Source organism: Asterias amurensis, chromosome 9, assembly GCF_032118995.1.
Source record: "Asterias amurensis chromosome 9, ASM3211899v1".
Taxonomy (NCBI): domain Eukaryota; kingdom Metazoa; phylum Echinodermata; class Asteroidea; order Forcipulatida; family Asteriidae; genus Asterias; species Asterias amurensis.
In genome coordinates this window covers 7,050,773-7,072,529 of record NC_092656.1, presented here as the reverse complement: position 1 = coordinate 7,072,529, position 21,757 = coordinate 7,050,773, and the positions used below count along the sequence as shown (strand labels likewise).

General features: G+C 39.0%; 2 protein-coding genes across 5 annotated transcripts in view; one reads left to right on the top strand and one right to left on the bottom strand.

Moving 5' to 3' along the window:
- The first annotated feature begins 772 nt into the window (after positions 1-772).
- Positions 773-18,323, top strand: LOC139941648 (uncharacterized). Of its 3 annotated transcripts, XM_071938236.1 has the most exons (13): positions 773-825; positions 921-1,128; positions 1,454-1,630; positions 2,485-2,649; positions 3,422-3,553; positions 4,466-4,663; positions 5,611-6,637; positions 7,261-7,372; positions 8,740-8,890; positions 9,628-9,790; positions 10,167-10,383; positions 10,579-10,678; positions 11,334-18,323. In XM_071938236.1, the coding sequence occupies exons 2-13, from the start codon at positions 1,123-1,125 to the stop codon at positions 12,576-12,578; spliced, it is 3,693 nt and encodes a 1,230-aa protein (XP_071794337.1). In that variant the 5' UTR covers positions 773-825; positions 921-1,122; the 3' UTR covers positions 12,579-18,323. The 3 variants fall into 3 exon arrangements, with proteins under 3 accessions (XP_071794337.1, XP_071794338.1, XP_071794336.1); XM_071938237.1 differs by having other exon boundaries at positions 791-1,128; positions 4,466-4,657; XM_071938235.1 differs by having other exon boundaries at positions 791-1,128.
- LOC139941649 (E3 SUMO-protein ligase PIAS2-like) overlaps positions 14,327-21,757 on the bottom strand; it is a 35,684-nt gene continuing 28,253 nt past the window's right edge. The window contains exons 11-12 of one of the 2 annotated variants that reach the window (XM_071938238.1): positions 21,201-21,238; positions 14,327-20,950 (exon numbers count right to left, since the gene is read on the bottom strand). In XM_071938238.1, coding sequence (XP_071794339.1) covers positions 20,780-20,950; positions 21,201-21,238 — 209 coding nt within the window. In that variant the 3' untranslated portion in view covers positions 14,327-20,779. The remainder of the gene's footprint in view (positions 20,951-21,200; positions 21,239-21,757) is intronic. The other variant, XM_071938239.1, reaches the window with a different exon arrangement.

Below are 21,757 nucleotides of genomic sequence, written 5' to 3'. Positions count from 1 at the left end.
TCAAAATTGGATAATTGATAGTTATAGAACGCCTCGTGAAGCAAATGTTCAGGGTTGTAGTGTCACCGTTTTCAATCGGTGGACGTGGTGGATTGAATCCCGCCAAGACAACTGTAAAAAGTTTCACAATGACTATAGATATAAGCATTGTCATCTAGTGACTGAACTGCACTTCGCAATTACAGATGTTGAACCAACTTTTAAAATATGTTTTTGATAAAGATTGACTTGACAAATTTCTATGCTAAGCACAAATTGAGTGGAGCACCACATGCACAACTTGATTAGTTGGTAATTTGTTTCTGTTAAGCAATACTATTCTGTGCTTAGCAAGTTTTGTGCTTATGGGCTTGATGAAATTGGGCCTTGGTGATATGATGCTTGGACTCTTCCCATTAAATATGTAAATTGCACATAGCGCAGGCGCACTTACATTTTGGTTGGCAAAATCGCGCTGTTTGAACACGGCTAATGGTTGCTTGACGCAGACGGAATTGCGTTCATTTGTTTGGAAGATCATCTAAGCTTAATACTTCAATGAATTTTATTCTCTGTTATTTGCTATGCTCATTGTAAGAACTTTGATTTTTGATTAAGAAGTTTGTTTATAAATATTGTGCATGTTTTTGCAAAAAGAAGTAAATTCAAACTGCAGCGAAAACTAATACAGCATTTTTTTGTATTTTCGGCATACCATACTTATTTAATTTTTCATCAAAAATAGGGAAGCCAAAATATTAGAGCGCCACCAATAAACAAGTATTGTCCAGTTTATCATTTAATGGCGACTTTCGAAGCTGAAATGGAACCCAACATCATCACAAGGTTTCTTCCTCTATTTATGACAAATTTCCACTGCGATCGTCAACTGTTAGCATTTATCGTAAAGACTAACATTTCAATTTCATTTTTGTTTTCAGTGGAGTACGGATGAGCGTCAGAATGTTGATTCACTCAGTCATCAAAACACGAAGCTTCATCGCAGACTGAGTCTGATCTGAGCTGAGACACAGTGAAAAATCACTTCTTGTTTTATTGATTGTTTTGGTTGGTTGGTGGTTGATCAACTTGCTGACTTCTCTAAGTGTGTACGGCCGGAGTGACTTGTTGTAGAGTTTTAAAATGGAGGTATGTTTTACTGTGATGAGATCTTATTTACCTAAATTTATAAGGTAATGCTTCAGTTCAGCTCATTAATAAATAAGGCATTTTCCATCAACTTACTCAACTGACACTGTGTGTTGTGTGTCACTGCCACTGCACTGGACGGTGACTGTTTTCCATGCGAACACATACTAAACCATATGATCACTCATGTTTCGTTCGTTCCACAACTCTGAAACTTTAAAGCAGGCATAAGCCATGTACTTGTATTAAAAAGTTATCGTTTTTTTAAATGCAATGTAAAATAATGGTTAATTCTAATTGTTAATGTTATAATTTTTTCTTGAAGCCTAATGTGGACAAGCCAGAAGATACTGACATGGAGGCCACGAGTTCAGAGGTCAAAGGTCTCAAAGAAGAACTTGCTGAGACAAAGGAAAAGCTCGCAACAGTTCAGGAGGAACTTGCTGTTTCCGAGGAGTCCAGAAACAAGTTGGAGAAATACAACGAGGAATTGCAAGAGAAGGTGCTGATTATATTCACTTTTAACATCTTAAAAAAAACGTGCTTCCCCTTTAAGGTGATCCCTCTGCTGTTGATTTCCAGCTTGTATCGTAAACTAAGGTTTGGATCTCTGGCTACACGGCAGTTAACGGTTGTATGGATTTTGAATGAGAGGTACCCTCGAACAGACATTGACAAATAGGGAAGCTTGCCAACATAGTGCTAGAGAGCTCAGTTGGTTGAGCGCCGGCACAGTAATCCTTGGATGCGTTTTGGTGGCTGTAACCAATAATTGTTTCTGACGTCATAACCAAAACGGTAACGGAGCTCACAACTCGGTTATTGTTCAGTCTGAACAGCAGAACCAACGACCAACAAACAATTTTTGGTTACCGCCGCCAAAACGACCCCAGAGGTTATTGGTTCAAATCCCTCTCTAGTCAAAATAAGTAGGAAGACAAGTTCTTAAAAAGAACATTATCTACACAGCAAAGTAGATATCTGGATCTGGATGTATATTATTCTCAACACTCTTATTAGAGCAAAACGAAAAGAGAGAAGCCAATGAAGAAATTTCAGTTTTAGATGTGGTAGGAAAACCCCAGAGAATTGTTCCAGGGAAAAGCCACACAGTCGATTAGGGACTGAAAACCCAACCCACATGGTGCACCCCGGTAGGATTTGAACCGAGGTCCCAAAGGTGGAAGGCGAGGCAAGACACCACTACAGGAATCTGACCGCATGGTGTTAACGCAAACCAAATACACATTGATATTTCCCCATGCAATGCTGCAAAAATCACTATACCCCTTTTTTCTCTGGAGGTCATCACAAGTCATGTATTGTACACTTAACTTGTTGGTTCTGATTCTGCAGGTGGAAACATTGAGTCAAGAATTACTTGCAATCCGCGGAACTCTGGAGAGATCTGTGAAGGATGTCGGTTGTCAGATAGACCCAATAATTGATATGACAACATCAGACGTAACCTCGACAGATAGAGTCGTCCCATCAGATTGGGTCATGGAAGAACAAACGGCTGTAAGTTCAGGGGTCGATTTCACAAAGAGTTAGGACTAGTCATAACTTAGGACTAGTCCTAGGAGATATACAAAACGTATAGCTAGTCCTAAGTAAGGATGAGAGTTAGGACGAGTAACTCGTCCTAACTCGAGATAAGACTGGTCTTAACTCTTTGTGAAATCCACCCCAGGAGATATAACCCTGTGAATGTTCCAATTTACATTCTGAACTTCAAAATATTGAAGCAACTTTACATTAGAAACAGGATCCCTTTTTTACATTTTGGGGGGTATTTTTGGTTGGTATGAGAGATCGCCTGACATCACTTGGCTGGATGGCCACGCTCAAGGTGAGGGCTGCACTTAACCGATTTGGGCTATCGACCTAAATCAACTGCCACCAGGGGCTTGTTGCCACTTACTACTTGGGGCTGATGAAACAGAGTTACTCCCTTCACAGTTCATAAGGATGTATGCATGGGGTATCATCCACTAGGAGCCTGGCTGGTAGAGCAAAATGCACTACCTTCCCAACTTTTAAAGCAAGTGCCTTGCTCAATGGCAAAAGTGTCATAACTGTTTTTCTAGATTAACATGTTTTCAGTGTAGCTGGGCCAATGATTTGGAACATTCTTCCTACTGTCATTAGGGAATCTGTACTTCATCTTCATTTAGTAACGTTCTAAAGACTCGCCTTTTTCCTGGTTACATGTTCACTATGATCTTGATGGAATAGCACCTTACACATTAGATTTGTTATGTTATGTTTCATGCTTTGTTTTGATGTTTAGGGTACGTCATCTCAGTCTGTAGCTGATAGTGTAAAGGCCGCTGCTGAGGCTGCTGTTAATAGGAGTGGCTTTGTCTTGGATACAACATCCGGCATGTACTATGATTGCAACTCCGGTTATTACTACGATCAGGTAGGAATAGACTGTGTGTGTTCTAATGTTGGATCCCATAACTACAATCGGGTGAGAATATTCTAACAATGACTATAGCAGGCCAGTCCAAACATTGAGACCAATAGACTGTCCGATCCATTAAGCTACGCCCCATTGCGTATTGACCAATCACAACCCAGTGCCCAATCCAAAGTCTGACACTGTAAAGTCTGACATGCGTGCGTGTATGATTGGCGCGCGTGGCAGAGTTGTGCAGTATAGCATTGGAGAGGCTCATGTGTTCTTGCTCACACGTGCGCCAGGGGCAGAGCCTAATGGATCGGTTCTATTAAGAACTCGCACCGCAGCAATGAAGTTAATAACGAAAGGTCCCCTCAATCCACTCACTGAAGCTAAAGGAGTAGTCCCAGCCGATTTTCTACCTTCCGTCTAGATAAGTAGTTAATAAGTAGGACAGTTCTTTTCAGAACTAAGTAGTCTCCCGAATTCCGAAATCTACTCGGCAGCGGTAGAATAAAAAAGCAACACCTATAGTTCCCAAAGAAGAAAATCTACACAGCAAAGTAGATGATGTTACTGCAAACGGAATATACACTCCTTTATTCTTCTAGTGTAAACTAAGGGTGCGTTCGATTAGCTTCCCCCTTGTCGACCCTGCGGTGAGGCTCACTCGGGTGAACCCCTGACAAGAGCTAAACAAAGTGACCCACTCCACAAGCAGTGCACTTGGTGCTGACCCAGATGAGCCCCCCAAATGACGTCAGAGCTATTCGAACGCACCAGGGGCATACTGAGGTTGACCCAGGGAAGCTAATTAACCGCACCCTAAGTGAATGAGCTTTTAAATCTCGAGTGTGAAGTGAAAACAACTTTGCAGTGACACTCAGTATCGTATTATGGAATAACTATTTAGTATTTATTTTTCAAAAGGTGAACAAACTATATTACGATCCCAACTCTGGAATTTACTACTACTTCGATGAAAGGTCTTCCTCGTACCAGTTCCATTCTCAAATAGAACTCCCAGCATTCTATGGGGCAAGACAGAAGCATTCTGGGAAGGGTCGGGGTCGAGGTTTCGAGAAGAAGACCGGGAAAAGACGAGTGGAGGAGACAAGAGAGGTAAGGGTAAGGATTGTACTGGTTTTTAGTCCCACTACCCGTAGTTAGAGTAGATATGTGTATGGATCTGAAATGAAAGTGATTTGAACCTAAAATGCCCAGCTTTTTTTTATAGCTTTTTGAGGTTTTCAAAATTCTGTGTAACAAACAAGTAAGTTAAAAAATGTATCGTGCTGAAACTGGTTGCATTGGGCACCCCAAAGTCATAGTATTTCTTGAGTGATAGTACATACATGTACATGTGTATTATGGGTTGTATGTGTAGGACGGTTATGGACATTTTTTGAGTTTTTTTAGGTTTTTTTTAATGTTATTTGGGGGTCGAACCAAGAAAATTTTACTAGAGCGGGATTTGAAACAATTAACAAATCGATGCTCTACCAACTGATCCATTTAGCCACATGTTGGCGGTCCCCTAATTTATCAATTTCTTTGCCAGTCAGAAACCAGGAATCACACCCAAGTTTACGATACAACCTGGGAAGCGGCACCCACGGGGATGCGACTTTTTGTTTCAGATATCAAAAATAAACCACAAAGGAAACTAACTGCATACATTTTAAAAAGATTTCGGGTTTAACAAAGAAACATGTTGGGATTGAATAAAGTAAACGTGGTAGTAAATGGGGGAGGAAAATGTCACATTTGAAAAAAAAACACGTATGCAACCCACCTGAGTATGTTGTACTTCTTTACATGTGACCTGCAGGAAGATTCGTTGATTTCTACCATGTCAAGACTAACATTAGAACCCAAGCAAGATGCTTACCCCGGGGCCAATGATTCAACCAACTTCACACAAAGTTATGATCCTAATACGCCCAAAGTTCGCTCAACACCCAGAATACGAATCAACCTACCTGCTCGCTCATTACCCGCAGGTAGGTGAACTAATATTATCTTTCTTTTTTTTCTTCTCTGATTTATTTCTATTTCTTGGTGTGGTGCTGTAGAGGAAAGACAGTGCTTATGATGAAGACTGTGAAATTGTCGAGATGGAACAGGATACCAGACAAGGACAGAAACAGAAACGCAGAAGGACTGGCTTGTTGATCGACCTCGGCAGGAGTTCCGAAGAAAAAGAGCGTGTCAAATCTCGAAGAGATCGACACGAGGTTAAACTGAGGAAGAAGCATCGCTCTCATAGTCGAGAAGAAGTGCGTGGTGATGTTGAAGTGGTCAAAAGTCGACACGGTTATAACAGGAGAAAGCAGTCTAGAGAAAGAAGACGGAAACAGCGACTTGAGGGACATTCAAGAAAGAAAGCTAAGAAGTCGGAAGGTAAGCGGCGGAGGAGTAAGGAGGATGACCATAGTTACCATCGCACGCAGGATGAGCTCATGGTGACGGAGGTGCTGTCTGAGGGTGAGATTGGAGTGGACGAAGGACCTGATGAAGAGGTTGAAAGTAACGGCCAAGTGAGACCTGAACAAGAAGATGATAAACTTCATTCTAAGACGGATCAGAGACCCTTGGAAAATGAGAAAGTTAAGAAGGCAACTCAGAAAGACGCCCAAACCAGTCCCGAAACAGGAAGGGGTAGCTCCGAAGGATCAACCGCCAAAGATGACTCGCAGAGCGGGGAAGAGGTCAAGACGGACGAGGACAAAGGTCAGCAGGCCAAAGGTCAGGGGTCAGCAGAACAGGAAGGAGACAACGCCGCCGTCGTTCCCAATCTTGAAACAGAAGCGGGGGAAGTGGAACCTGCGACAGAAACGGGTCTTGAAATTGGGAGCAAAGGCGACAAAGCAGAGGACAATTCCTACGAGGAGATCGTTGAAGATGTTATGATTATTGAGGAGGACGGAGAGGAATTTATCGTCTTAAGTTCAGACGAATTGGAAGAAGGAGAGTTGTCGGAGAGCGAGTCGTCTGGGTCGGACTTCAGCAATACCAGCTCTTACGAATCTGACAGCGATATATCGGACGACGAGTTAGAAGAAATAGATTTGGATTCTGATAATTCAAATGGAATAGAAGGTAAAGTTTACTTTTTTTTTTTAAAGTAGCCTCATGTTGCACTAAGCTGCAACACAAAACAGGCATGCAACTTTTCGGCTGATCAGCTGATTTCCTCTTTCTTTTCAAAAAAGTGCCATAGAAAACTGAAAAACACTGTACAAAAGTTAAGTGTGATCGGCCATTTTCACATTTTGTTGCAATTAGAAAGTTGCATGGCTGAATTAAAGTTGTCTTTGAGTTTAAAGGGAACGTACACGTTTGGTAATTGTCAAAGGCCAGTCTTTTCACTTAGTGTATTCCATCATAACCATAAAATAACAAGCCTGTGAAAATTTGGGCTCAATTAGTCATTGAAGTTGCGAGGAAATGATGAAAGAAAAAACACCCTTGTTGGAAAAATTTGTGTGCTTTCAGATAAGAATAAAAGACTTTTAGAAGTCTTTAATTATTTTAGTGAGAAATTACCTCTTACTCAAAAACTAATTTACTTCAGAGGGAGTCATTTCCAAAAATGATTTATACCGTCAACAGCTCTCCAATGCTCGTTACCAAGTAAGTTTTTAAGTTAATATTTGTTTTGAGTAATTACCAAACGTGTACCTTCCCTTTAAATCTGACGTGACATTTTGTTTCTTTCACAGTTCTGAAGGTGGACTACCCGCCGTGTATTCGGATGATCGTGACCAAGTCGGATACCATCAAACCACTGGGATCACTCTTCATTGTGACATGTTCAGGTGGAACAATTGGAAGGTAAAAGCTAGTTAAACAGATTTGCAAAAGTTTTTGGTTATTTTCTCCATCTGGGAGCTTTACCTCTCTCTCCCTCTCTCTCTCTCTCTCTCTCTCTCTCTCTTCAGTCCAGTGGCGTAATGATCTGGGCCCAATTTCATAGAGCTGCTTAGCATAAAAATTTGCTTAGCATGAAATGTTTTCCTTGATAAAAAAAAAGATTACCAACCAAATTTTCGCGTAATTTTTAGGACAAGCAAACAACAGCTGAATACCTCAAACAAGCAAGATGCAACAAATGAAAATTTGGTTGGTAATCCAGTTTTTATTGAGGAAGAAATTTCATGCTAAGCAAATTTTTTTGCTAAGCAGCTCTATGAAATTGGGCCCAGGTCATTACAGATCTACGCCAACCATCTTGATCTGCTGATGATTTTGATGCAGCTGCCATACCCTGTCCTGTCCAATTTTTAATGTCGTTCATACACGATGCTTAACTTCCAAAACTGTACATTCCTTTATCATATTCTCTTCAATTGACGTCCCAGGGTGTACTGTACTGTTTGCAGAATTCCGCTGTCTCGTTTATAAAAGGAAGATACTTATTGTATAGTAGAGTGTCATGGCCGAGTGGTTAAGAGCATCGAGTTCAAGTTCTGGTGCTAATCCACTGGAGTGTGGGTTCGAATCCCGGTCGTGACACTTGTGTCCTTGAGCAAGATACTTTACTATAATTGCTTCTCTTCACCCAGGGGTATAAATGGGTACCTGCGAGGGTAGAGGTTGATATTGTGAATGAAAAAGCCTTTGGAGCAATATAAACTGTTGCCCAGGTTGTATACTCCCAAGGGAGCTGAGAAACATTAAAAAGGGATGTTATTGGCACAATTACCAGGGCACTAATGTAAAGCGCATTGATACGGTTATTGTGAAATGCGCTATATAAGAATTGGTTATTATTATTATTATTATTATTATTATTATTATTATTATTATTATTATTATTATTATAAAACAATCAATTCAGTAAAATGTTGTCACATCAGTGCAACATTGTCATAACTCCAATTTTGAACTTGTATGCGACCTTGTTGCATGCAATTTATTGCATGTGATCTGAGACTGGTCAAAAGGTCGTATCTTGAACAGACCTACATCATGTCCAATCAACTGGGGAATAATGTCATATTTCTCAGTGCAACAAGGTCTCACTTATTTAAAATGATCTGTACTTTTTTAACTTACTTTTTTGATATTTTTTTTACTTTTTCAGTTTATTCAAGAAAGAATAATAAAGCACCTCTTGTATACATTCTAAATAAATTTCCTCAAAATTGTGACATACGATTTCATTGCTCTGACGCCATGATGTCTCTGTTTATTTCAAGAGAGGGCAGCAGTCACATTTTGCTCATCCCTAGTGTGAAGGTGAGCAAGCGTCATGCTCAGATTGTGTACGAGTCCGAAGAACGACAGTACACCATCAAAGATCTTGGCAGTCAGAATGGAACGATAATCAATGGCAAGGCAATATCAGAGGTGAGTGAGTGAGGTTTAGATTAAGCAGTGAAAGTGCATTGGCAATAACTCAATAGACAGATAAAGCTTTGCTTATGGTGTAATATAACATAACAGTGGATTCTTATACAGCGCTCGAATCAGTCACTCAGTTATGCTCATTGCGCTTCAGCATTCAGTTTTTTTTCTGCAAGATATACGGAGCTACATTTTCAAGTATGAGACCTATTCCTTTACATAGCACCATGTAATGTTTTACAAGGTGCTGTGGCGCAATATGCAGCCAATCAGACCTGCCATCGATTTCACCAAACCTCCTAACTTAGGGTTAATCTTAGGACTTAGGACGGGTTCAGTTCCATATCCAAATACGTAGGACGAATTGAACCCATCCTAAGTTAGGACGGGTTACCCATCCTAACTCGAGTTAGGATTTATCCTAGCGTTTCATGAAATCAGTCGCAGGAACACCGAGGCAAACCCTTCTCTTTATGATAAGTGCACTGGGTTCTTTTACATGCATTACACAACACACAGGGCCATCCGCTTTACGTCCCATCTGAGGGATGCTGCAGTAAAGATTATTAAGTGCATTGCTTGAAGACACAAGCAGTTCTTGACACACAATGTGCTGATCAGAAACACCAGAGTTTGAGTCCGCTGTTCTTTTCTGCTCGGCCACGCCACACCATAATAAACAATAAACTAAATTTAATTGATTGCGGTTCTTATATGTGTTGTTGTTGTCCTCCACTCAGCAACGTGTGGTGAGTGAACCACATCCGTTATCCCACCGTGACTACATCACCATTGGAGGTACTACGATTAGACTCCACATCCATGCTGGGGACGAAACGTGTGATGAATGCGAACCGGGACAGGTCCAAGCATTGATTGCAATCCAGCAACAGAATGAACCAGGTAAGAAACAAAAAAAAGCGGCTTGAAGAAAGACTAACCATCTGAAGGCATTCAGATAAAAATTTGTCTTCAAGTGCAGCCACAGAATGAGTCAGGTAAAAATAAATGGCTTGAAGAAATACTAACCATCTGAAGGTGTTCAGAAGAAGAAAAAAGTGTTTTCATGAGATCAGGTTGACGCAGTGGTATCTTGCCTTGCCTTTTTTTCTGGGGTTTCCTCTCACACCTTAAACTGAAAATTCCTTCCTTCTCTCCATTGGGTTCTTGGCTACAGTTATTAAGTTAGCTTTTCTGAGAGTGCCCAGCTACACAACCAGAATTAATCAATACAAAAAGTGAAATTAAATGGAAAGATTCCTTTTTCTTATTCTTTCAGGGACGGCATCATCGAGCACTAAGCAAGACAAGGAACAACAGCGCAAGAAGGAGCTTCGGCAACTCAAGAAGAAATTCAACCTAACTAAGGATGACTTTGTGAATAAGGATCCGTCCTTGATGAACTCTGCATACACTGATCGAGCGGGAGACAGACGTCGTACAGTAGGAAGCGATAACCCGTATCAACCTCATGATGAGCCTGCTTCAGTAGATAGGTAAATTAAAAACTCAAGTTTCCTGACATTGACTAGAGCAAGCTAGGCCAAACAATCAGACCTTGGGCCCAATTTCATAGAGCTGCTTACAAATGTGATCTATAAGTTTTTTTTTTGTTAATCGTAACTTTCTAGATTGTGGTTATATGTTTTCATATTAATATTCATCTAATGGTTTTTTTTGTTGTCACACAGAGCGATAAGTTCCACTAATCTTGGTCATAAGTTGCTGTCAAAGATGGGTTGGTCAGAGGGTCAGTCGCTTGGCAAGAACGACCAAGGAATCAAAGAACCGGTAAGTCACATTAATATTAAATCTCAACCTTTAAGACCATTCTTGTGATGTACTCATTTTCCCGATAGCATATAGTCATCCTGCTGGTGGTGATTAAGTTTCAAATCTCTAACCTCACATTAAAATGGTGTAAAGTGCCATTGTATTCAATACCCTTTTATTGCAAAATTTGTCAACATCTAAAATATCTGATGATATTATAGGGTTCTGAGAAAAATGGGTCTGTACACTTATGTATGCCGTTTTCTCCGATTGCTTCTTTTTACTGGTTTCTACGTGTGGGTCAGTTCGTGGTGTTGGTGACGATTACACACAAAAATTAACGGGTAAATTAATCCAGTGACAAAGGGTGGAGTAGGTGACTAGAGCATCTACTCCTGGTAGTGGGACAGGAAACCACGGTCCATTTTAAGTCCTTAATCAATCCCTGGCTACACAGCAACTAACAGTTGTATGGCTTCTGACTGGCACCCTGGACGAATATATTGACAAAATAGGGAGGCCGACAGCATAGGGCTAGATAAATCAGATGGTAGAGCGCTGGCACTTTCATCTGGAGGCCGTTGGTTCAAGTTCCACTCCAGTAAATTTTCTTTGTTCAACCCCAAATCAATTAAGTAATTTGTGGTATTTTTTATTGTGATATTCATTCCAGATTAAAGCAATGGTCCACACTAAGAATGCAGGTCTTGGTGCTGGCATGGTGCAGAGTCTCGATCAAGTGCCGTTTATCAGACACAGAAATAACGAGAAATGGGATCGAGCACGAAAGCGTTATAATCTCATCAATCCGCCGGGGGTCTTTCATAACCAAGGCAGGGCGGCACAGCAAGCACCGCCGGCCTGGGTACAAGGTGGAGCAGAACAAGTTGAAACGAGTCGAAAGGACCAAGCGGCAAACACTGGGCATGGTTTTGCAGTTGTGCAGTTACCGCTAGCTACGCAGAGACAAATGCAACAGGATCGATCAAATGAGATTGTTGAGATTTGGGATGATTCGATGGAGACCTCTCCGGATCAGGAGAAGGTCGAAGACGGTTCTGGACAGAATGAGCTCGTCAAACAAACGAATGATAGCAGTTCTGCTGATAAACACGAACATGGAAAAGCAGCTGTTGATGACTATGAGAGATTGCTGCTAGGTACTGTAGGAGAAACCCTCAATGATGCTGGTATGGGTTCCCAAATGGAAGTGAGAAGTAGCGAGACGTTTGTGAAAAGGAAAGAAGGGAAGGTGGGTAGACAGTTACGGAAAAGATCAGACAATGATGTCGAGGCTGAGGCTGGTAGCAGTGAGAAGAACTTGACTAGGAATGAAACTGTGGACAGTCTAGGCAAAAAGGATTGTCAGTCAAAATCAGTTGATGAATCAATACAGTTGCCGACTACATCCACGGATCAAAATATTACGAGTTCTGAGATTGCCTCTGAGAATCTATCAGTAGTCGAAAAAACAACTGAAAAGGAACAAAATGAAGGAGTGGAAGATAACATTGATAAGTCAGATAACATTGATAAGTCAGATAATGTTGATAAGTTAGATAACATTGATAAGTCGGAGTCGGAGTCACGATCTGGTAAAGATCAAAGCGAAAAGGAACCGGACAGAGTTGCATTCAAGATGACCGCAGAAGGTGCGGGGAGCTTGAACGGCAAAGGAAAGATCGCATTGAAATGGAATAAAGGCGGTAAGGAGAAACTGACGTCGAATCTGTTGGCATTTGAGAAAAGCGATTCGGAGGAGGAGGGACAGGAGGAAGGATGCAGCACGAGTGAGACTCGGGAAAAGAGTAAATCAAAAGGAACGAAGTCGTCGGGCAAGGAGAGCAGTTCTAGTACGAGGCAGAGATCAGAAAGGCCTAGTAGATGGTCAAAGAATAAGAGCTCATCTGGCAAATAGAAATCTTTTAACAGGAATTTATTTTATGACTTTTGTTATGAGGATAGTCCGCCAAGATTATCACAAGGGTGGATCATAATTTTTTTTAATTTTGTATTATTAATTAATTAGGAATGTAATGTATTTGGTCTAAAATGGATGCTTTATTGGCCGGTTAAAGACACTGGACACTATTGAAAATTATTAAAGACCAGTCTTCTCATTTGGTTTATCTCAACATATGCACAAAATAACAAATATGTTAAAATTTGAACGCAATTGGTTGTAAAGGCTGGGAGATAATAATGAAAGAAAAAACACCCTTGTCACATGAAGTTGTATGCTTTCATATTATATATGCTTGATTTGGAGACCTCAAAATCTAATTCTGAGGTCTAGAAAAACTACGTTACCTTAGAGGGAGCCATTTCTCACAATGTTTTATACTGTCAACAGCTCCCCATTACTCGTTAGCAAGTAAGTTTTTATGCTAATTATTTTGAGTAATCACCAATAGTGTCCACTGCCTTTAAAGCCATTGAACCCTTTCGGTTCAGAAAAAAAAATAAAAGTTCACAGATTTACAAATAACTTACAGGGTTTACAGAAGGCAATGGTGAAAGACTTCTCTTGAAATATTATTCCATGAAATGCTTTACTTTTTGAGAAAACAGCAAAACAATATAAATTCTCGTTAGCGAGAATTACGGATTTATTTTAAAACATGTCATGACACGGCGAAATGCGCGGAAACAAGGGTGGGTTTTCCCGTTGTTTTCTCCCGACTCCGATGACCGATTGAGCCTAAATTTTCACAGGTTTGTTGTTTGATATAGAAGTTGTGGTACACAAAGTGTGGGCCTTGGACAACACTGTTTACCGAAAGGGTCCAAGGGCTTTAAAGCCATTGATCACTTTCGGTACGGAAATTTAAAAGTTCACAAATTTACAAATGATTTACACGGTTTACAGAAGGTAATGGTGAAAGACTTATCTTGAAATAATATTCCATGAAACGCTTTACTTTTTGAGAAAACATTAAAACAATATCAATTCTCGATAGCGAGAATTACAGATTTATTTTAAACACATGTCATGACACGGTGAAACGTGGGGAAACAAGGGTGGGTTTTCCTGTTATTTTCTCCCGACTCCGATGACCCATTGAGCCTAAATTTTCACAGGTTTGTTATTTTATAAATAAGTTGTGGTACACGAAGTGTGGGCCTTGGACAAAACTGTTTACCGAAAGTGTCCAATGGTATAAGGAATTTAATAATCAGAGTCATTCACAACACGTTCTCTCAATCTAATGCTGACTACTGTGTAGGATAGTTCTTGGACTGATACTAAAAGGCCCAAATTTTACAGCTCATCACTTTTGCCTCTAATTGGCCTATAGAATGCAACATTTTTAGTAGGCCTTAAGCAGGTCCATAACTCCAAGTCGTAAAGGCCTTGTTCTCCGTGCGTGCTCGCACGCTCTATCCATTCATTTGACACATTTGCCCCCTTAAAACTTTGGTCTGATACCCTTGGAAGATCATGGTAGAGTTGTAAGTTGATTCCCTTGTTTTCTAATTCTTGAAGACGACCTGTATCTTTGATGAATTTATTGATGAATTTTTTGGAAATCATTTGGATGATCCAGTTGGTCATTTCAGTACATGTTGCATCAAACAAGTCATATTCACTCTTTCAGTGCCGGGTGTGTTTTTTTTCTTCCCAGCTTTTTCTAAATGTATGCAAACATGAAATATAAAAATTAACTTTTCAACGAATAAAATGCCTTGTTACATCCCAAAGTCAATAGCATTTCACGAGTGATATTGCCCTTTTGTGATAACACGTACATGGGTCGTATGTATGTAAACTTGATGACACTTTTCTGGTACATAAAAAATATCGTTCATGTACAACTTTGGCACTAAAGAAGTTTAAAAAAAAAACACAATTAAAGTGATTATCAGATATCTAAATCTTGCCAATAGCCCTTTATGTGGCTCAAGTTATCAAAGCTTCATTTTCTGCTGTAATGAAGATATTTGTGAATGTTTTGTGAATCTTTCAGACTTTAATTCATTACGCGGAACAGTTGGTGTAAAGTAATACTGTATTATAAAGCATGCTGCATATGAGGTTACATTAACAGGTTACATTAACAGGTTGGCAAGTTTGAATCGGTTTTGGTGGGGGGGGGGTTCGGAGCGAATAACATTTCAGAATGCTGTTCTGAAAAGAAAAACAATCAATTCTGAAATTAATTCACTCAACCATTTAAAACATTTTTTAATTTTTTTTTTAGTTTTCCATTTCGAGAGTTCAACATTATTTGAGAGTTCAAAATTCTCAGTCATTTTTACAAATGTTTCTAAAATTTTAAATTTAAATTTTATATGTTAATGAGTTTATGATGATTGAATTCCAGGCATGTATTACACACAAGAATATCGAAAAAAGAACAACACAAAGTACATCATACTCGTAGTATAGTAACTTTATTTACACATTGTATATACACAATGTTATAATAAACACCCAAATAATATTGTCAAACATTGTAAGTTTTGTCTCAACTCTTGTTACAGTTCTGATAATAAGTCTTAAATCTTTCCTTTATAAAATAATATCCCAAAGTATCCCCAAAAAGTCAACATTAAAGTGAAGATTCCTTGTAATGTAAAGAAAATATTTTTACTGATGAAACAATTTACGTAAATGTTTTTTTCGAACAAAGTATGGTATAGGACTAATCCCATTTCAGGTCTTGAACTTCGCTCTTGATAGGGTACAGGAATTTTCCTCGGGTGAGAGGCACTTCTATGGGGGAAAAAGTAAATTTGTGTTGCAGCTAAAGCAAATGCTGTGGATGCCGGTGGTTATTTTAAAGACACTGGACACTATTGGTAATTGTCAAAGACCAGTCTTTACAGTTGGTGTATATCATCAACATATGCATAAATTAACAAACCTAACCTGTGAAAGTTTGAACTCAATCAGTCGATGAAGTTGCGAGATATTAATGAGGAAAAAACACCCTTGTCGAACCATGGTCACACGAAGTTGTGTGCTTTCAGATGCTTGATTTCAAGACCTCAAATTCTAAATCTGAGGTCTCAAAATCAAATTGGTGGATAATTACCTCTTTCTTGAAAACTATGTCACTTCAGAGGGAGCTGTTTCTCAAAATGTTTTATACCACCAACCTCTCCCCATTACTCGTAACCAAGTAAGGTTTTATGATAACAATTATTTTGAGTAATTACCAATAGTGTACACTGCCTTTAAAGACAGTGGACACTATTGGTAATTGTCAAAGACTAGCCTTCACAGATGGTGACATATGCATAAAATAACAAACCTGTGAAAATTTGAGCTCAATCGGTCATCGAACTTGCGAGATAATAATGAAAGAAAAAACACCCTTGTCACACGAAGTTGTGTGCATTTAGATGGTTGATTTTGAGACCTCAAGTTGTAAATCTGAGGTCTCGAAATCAAATTCGTGGAAAATTACTTCTTTCTCGGAAACTATACATGTAGCACTTCAGAGGGAGCCGTTTCTCACAATGTTTTATACCATCAACCTCCCCCCATTACTCGTAATCAAGTACGGTTTTATGCTAATATATATTTTGAGTAATTACCAATAGTGTCCACCTGCCTGTTTAAGGAAAGCACCATGATTCTTCTGCAAAGAGTAAAGTTTGGGGTTTCATATCAAGGTAGAAGTTTATGATCAAGGCCCAATGTCGCGGCTCTGCTTACAGTAAGCAAAGAATCGGCTTACAGGGGTAAGGAGTTCCCCGCTTATGCCAAGTAAATTTCACAAGTTAGAAGGGAATTTTTGCTTATTGTGCATGCGACTTCATGTTACTAAGCATTCCTAGCTTACACAGCTAGTGCAGAAGGTCGACGCTTGCACAGCAGCTTTGTGAAATTGGGCCATGACCAAAAGAAGGTTCACATACACGACTCCCAAGACTTAAATTCATTACCACACACTCTTAAGACGACTGTTATAAGTCCAACTTATGCAAAAGATTGAACCAAAATACATGTCTGATAAACAAAACCGTGAAGAAAAGTATACCTGGTGGAGAGTAATAGACATTAAATACTTTTTGATAAACAAAGTGGTTACTTTATTAACTTATTTCTGAAACTAGCCCCCAAAAAGAAATCCCAAAATGCTGACAAATGGCAGTAAAAAATGCTTTGAAATCCTTTCAAAAACCAGAGTTACGATGTAAAACATCCTGCTATAGGATGTACACTGAGCAAAGACTTGCAAAACAAAAATAAAACCTTGTAGGAAATCAATATTACAAACATCGACTTGTAAGAGTCCTTTCAATTAATACTATCTATGGAGCTTCAGAGAAGCATCAACATTATCCTAGCTTTATGACTCTAGAGAGACTCAGACAAGTCCAGGAATTGTAGACTACCATATTTTACAACAGATTAAAAAGTACAGTTAATAAATTTACGTGTATTTGCTATAAATTCTAAAATGTACGGGGCTAGGACTAAACATGTATTGCTTTAAAGTTTTTTATTCACAAGATTGACGGTGACAGTACAACTCAAACTTGCAACTATAGAAAGAAAAAAATACAGGTAGTAGAATAATAATGGATTATTTTATAAGATTTCAGAAACTCATAAAAATTCATTCAAACAAAATTTAAAGAAACTCTTCTCCTAAAAACAAAACAAATGCAAAGTAATGCTTTAGTCAGCTTATAAAACGAATTCAGAAGTCTGTCTTCAACATTTTAAAACATTTCTTCTTAAGATTTAACTTTGAACTTCTATATATATAACACAGAAGGTGCATTTTTAGCAAAATCCTACAATCCCAATTTCATAAAAGTAAAATATGTCAAATGCTACGAAGATTTTTGAACAACTAATTCACAACCTCTATAGACCGTATCGAATATGACTTTTCCATTGAAATACCTGCCCACAACATGACATCTATGAGCGTGTGCGTGTGCCATAAAGAATGCTGCGTGCTTCGTTGATATCTGCGTTTAGCGCACATACGACCAGCCCTACAATATGGCCACTTTCATAGCAACAAGGAGTTATTCGATACGACATGTTGCCAGGTCTTTAAATTTCTCCTACATGTTTTGAGCTAGCAAGGGTGCATCTAAAAAAGAAGAAAATAATCATGTTTTTCCCCTGAAATGAAACCAAAAACCCCCAAGAAGAAAACTAATTGAGATTAATGTCAATCTATATTCTAAGAAACAGTCACATATTAAAAAAAAACACAAATCGCACAATAACAATAAAACATTTAACACCAACTTTAAAAAAAAAAAACGGGAAAAAAAAAAACCTTCAAATGTACACTGAGGCATATAGCTACACTTTGTACAAGGAGAGTGCCAAGATAGGTGACTCTTCCATTTAAAAATACTCCGTTTATAAATACCAAGTTATAAATTTTTCATAAATAAGTTTTTAGCTAATAGACACAGCTTTAATTGGCTTTGGTACACGGTCTGAGGCTGGCTACAGTGTGATGCTACAGGAGTCTTATTCTCTAGTCTTCTGACGATGACTAGAACAAGCCAGTCCAAAAACATTGAGACCAATTAAAAACTCACTCCACAGCAGTGAAGTTAATAACGAGAAGTCCCCTTGATCAGCTAAAGGTAAAATAGCAGTCTCGGCTGATTTCCTACCTTCCGCCCAGGTAGTAGTTAAAAAGCAAGACGATTATTCAGAACTGATAAGTTTCCCAAGTTTTAGCTGGAGAATAAAATGGCTGACTACCACTGTCCTACAGGTAGCGATTGTAAAGAATACAGCTCTACTTCTTCACCGGGGCACAATTTTATGGAGCTGCTTAAACACAAAAGGTAGCTAAGCACAGCTAAATTTTGCTTACCAGAGTAAGGTTACCAGCAAAACTAACATGTCACATGTACAATTCACGACCAGTATCCTGCTCATTTCTGCTAAAGCAAAAACAAATTCAGAACTACTGCTTTAAGCAGATCTACAAAGTTCAATTGGGTCCAGCATTAACTGAACACTAGACTTGTATCAGTCCTACAGCAACTTTACCCAGCAATGTTATTAACCTAGAAGCAATCATGTAGCCTCAAACCCAATGGTGCTGACCGTTTATACTTTGTGATCTACTTCAATGAGTAAATGCTATCTCGTTATTAAAAGCATGCTTGATTGCGTGCTTGCATCAACTACGAAAATATTAGCATTTCTTATTGGCTCAAACACAGGCTAAATTACTAAATTATCATTATTTCCCTGTTGAAATGAAAATGACTGTTACACCATCTCTGCTTTGTATTGAACTACTCAATACTGCGTATCACTTTAAACGTGACTATGAAATGAACAATTATAGCTAATCACTAACCATCAAACACATTTTATTACATAAAAAAATCATTTTAAAACTTATACTTATAAAAAATTCATTCCATAACTTTTAGCAAAAGAAACTCCCCAACTAAGAGGAGGGGGAGGGTCGGTGTACTCTATTTGTTAAAAAGTAAGGTCAACCCAATTATTTCAAAGAGATGCTTTGTAGAAAATCCTTCCTCACAAATTGACTCTGCTAGGGTGTAAACATTAGCAGCCGATTTCACGAATTGCTAGGATTAATCCCATCTCGAGTTAGGACAGGTAACTAGTCCTAACTTGGGATTAATCTGAAGGTTTACATGTTAAAGTGCAAGGCTGGGACTCGTCCTAAGTCCTAAGTGAAATAGACAGCAGGCCGTTATCTATTTGTTTGTTGGTTGATGAGCAGTTTGCAACAGCTCCTTATATTTTCTCCCGGCAACCACTGACAAACATTTATGATCATCGTTAGCATTTGGATTGGTAACCAGATTCTGCTTAGCTAAGTTTGAATATGTTAAGCAAAGCAAAGTTTGAATATGTTAAGCAAAACGGTTTTTGATGAGACACCTAATATGTATTGAACTCTCCAAGTTTGGTTTATAGGACAATTTCTTGATGATCCTTACAGCAAAATAATATTTTGTAATAAATGTCATGTATATATGACATTTATATGGGAGAGGATGTATCACGCCAATGCATCATGGCAAACGTACAATCTTTACATAATAAAACCATAACTGAATCCCTACTTTTCTTCCCAAAACTTTCCATTATACTTGAAGCACGATTAAAACAAAACAGACAATAGAAACATTGAACAAATACTTTCAAGATTATTCCAACTCTGTTCGAATGTCGCAGTTCATCAAGCATCATACTGATATGACATCTCAGACAAATTGAGGACATTTTCACCATACTGTTACCGGCCTTTATGCTTCGTTTTTCAAAGGGCAAAGGCACCGAGGCATTTTCTCCTTGGTAAAGGGCACCCTATGAGGAAATTGTACATTTCTAGTGGAGCATTTCAAGGGCACAAAGAAGAACACCAGGGGGCATGGAGGCAATTGCCTTTGTTGCCCCTGTTGCCTCTGTGCAGTATCGGGCGTGCTTTATGTATTTACCAATTTTCTACTGTTCCCTTATCTCTTTTTTTATTTTTATTGAAGTTATTATTATAAGGGACCTTGCCATAATTAGTCCAGGGCAACCAGCGGATAAGTACCGTCCGGAACAGCGGATATCATTGCTAAGCAAAAAACTGTGTGAGGCACCAGCCACAACAATGTAAACTAAATATAATTTTGACTGGTAACCAGTTTTTGTTAAGCAACACTTTTCTGTGATTAGCAAATTGATGTGGTTACAGGCTTTATGAAATTGGGCCCAGGTGTTTTGTCTGATTGGAGCTCATTGGTTTATACAATAAAGCATATAATTATTCACAGTGTGTAAGTCCTCAACAATCAAGTCGTGTCAATCTCTATCCCCCTGACACTCATCCCCACAGAGGGACCAATTTACAAAATGCTACGTATGTCCCAAGCAATTATCTTTAACCATACAAAAAACCCACGTGGTACAACTAGATAAACCATACACATAATAAAAGACTAGAACATGTAGAATATCAGATACTACCTCAGTTCCGACAGATAGTTGTTGGCGTAACTGCTAAGGTAGTTCTGAGGGTTATAGTAATACGACGGATGATGTTGTCGACCACTACTACTACTACTACTACTACTAGTGTAGGTTACGTAGCTCCCCGGCCCGGCCGCTCTTTGAGGTGATGCACTCTCGGCTGGACTGGGGTCAAGACGTCAATCGAGCGCAATCACGTCGGCGAGGTTGTACCCGCTGGCGCTACCATTGCTGGCCGTTCTGCTGGTGCCGCTGCTGTTGCTGTTGGTGGTGCTGATGCTGCTGGCGCTGCGGATGCTGTTGCTGGAGGCGGCGAGGTGGTCAAAATAGAGATGTGGCATGTATTGTGACTGTAACCATGGATACACAAAATAAATTGAACTTATTTTTAACTACGGTCTATATCAACCAAGTTCAACAAAGTCGGTCTAACCAACCAAGTTCAACAAAGTCATCAATAATCTATCCAGATCTATGTCCAAATTATACATTTTCCTCCAAGAGACGTTCAATTATGTATTTGTTCATTGTGCTGGCCATTTTTGGTTTTGTCTCAAATTAACATCAAAGTACATATAAGTTGATAAGATTTTGACTTACCTGTGAATCATTGTGAAGTAAAGAGTACAGATCCATTCCTGTAGACAATAAAAAAATTGGAACTCACTTATTGTATCAATCCAGTCACAAGAAACAGTACCCTAATCTTAGATACAAATTAACTCTAAATAGTAAATTCTATAGAGTGTCATAGGTGCAAGTAAAAACAGAATCCTTATTAAAGCTATGGACTATCTGCTACTACAACTTCCTTAAATACCTCATGTGACAGTGAGCATAAAGCACTGCCACGAAGGGCGTTTCACCAGGTGACTGTACGAGGAAAAGAAAGAAAACCTGTAGAGCAGCTGGATAAGATGGTACCTAAACCCCACCACTTTTTCATAAATTTTAAAGAAATATATCTCATTTGAGTAAATAAAGAAACAAATCTATTTCAAAGCAGATGAAAAAGTGGTAGCAGGATAAACATAATTTTCTTGTATGGGTTTTAGTTGTAAAGCGAAGAAGGACAAAGACTTTGGGACTTTATCGAGTCATATCTATAACTAAGAGAGGTTTGCGGTAACACCATGTGAATATCTCTTTTGAGGAGT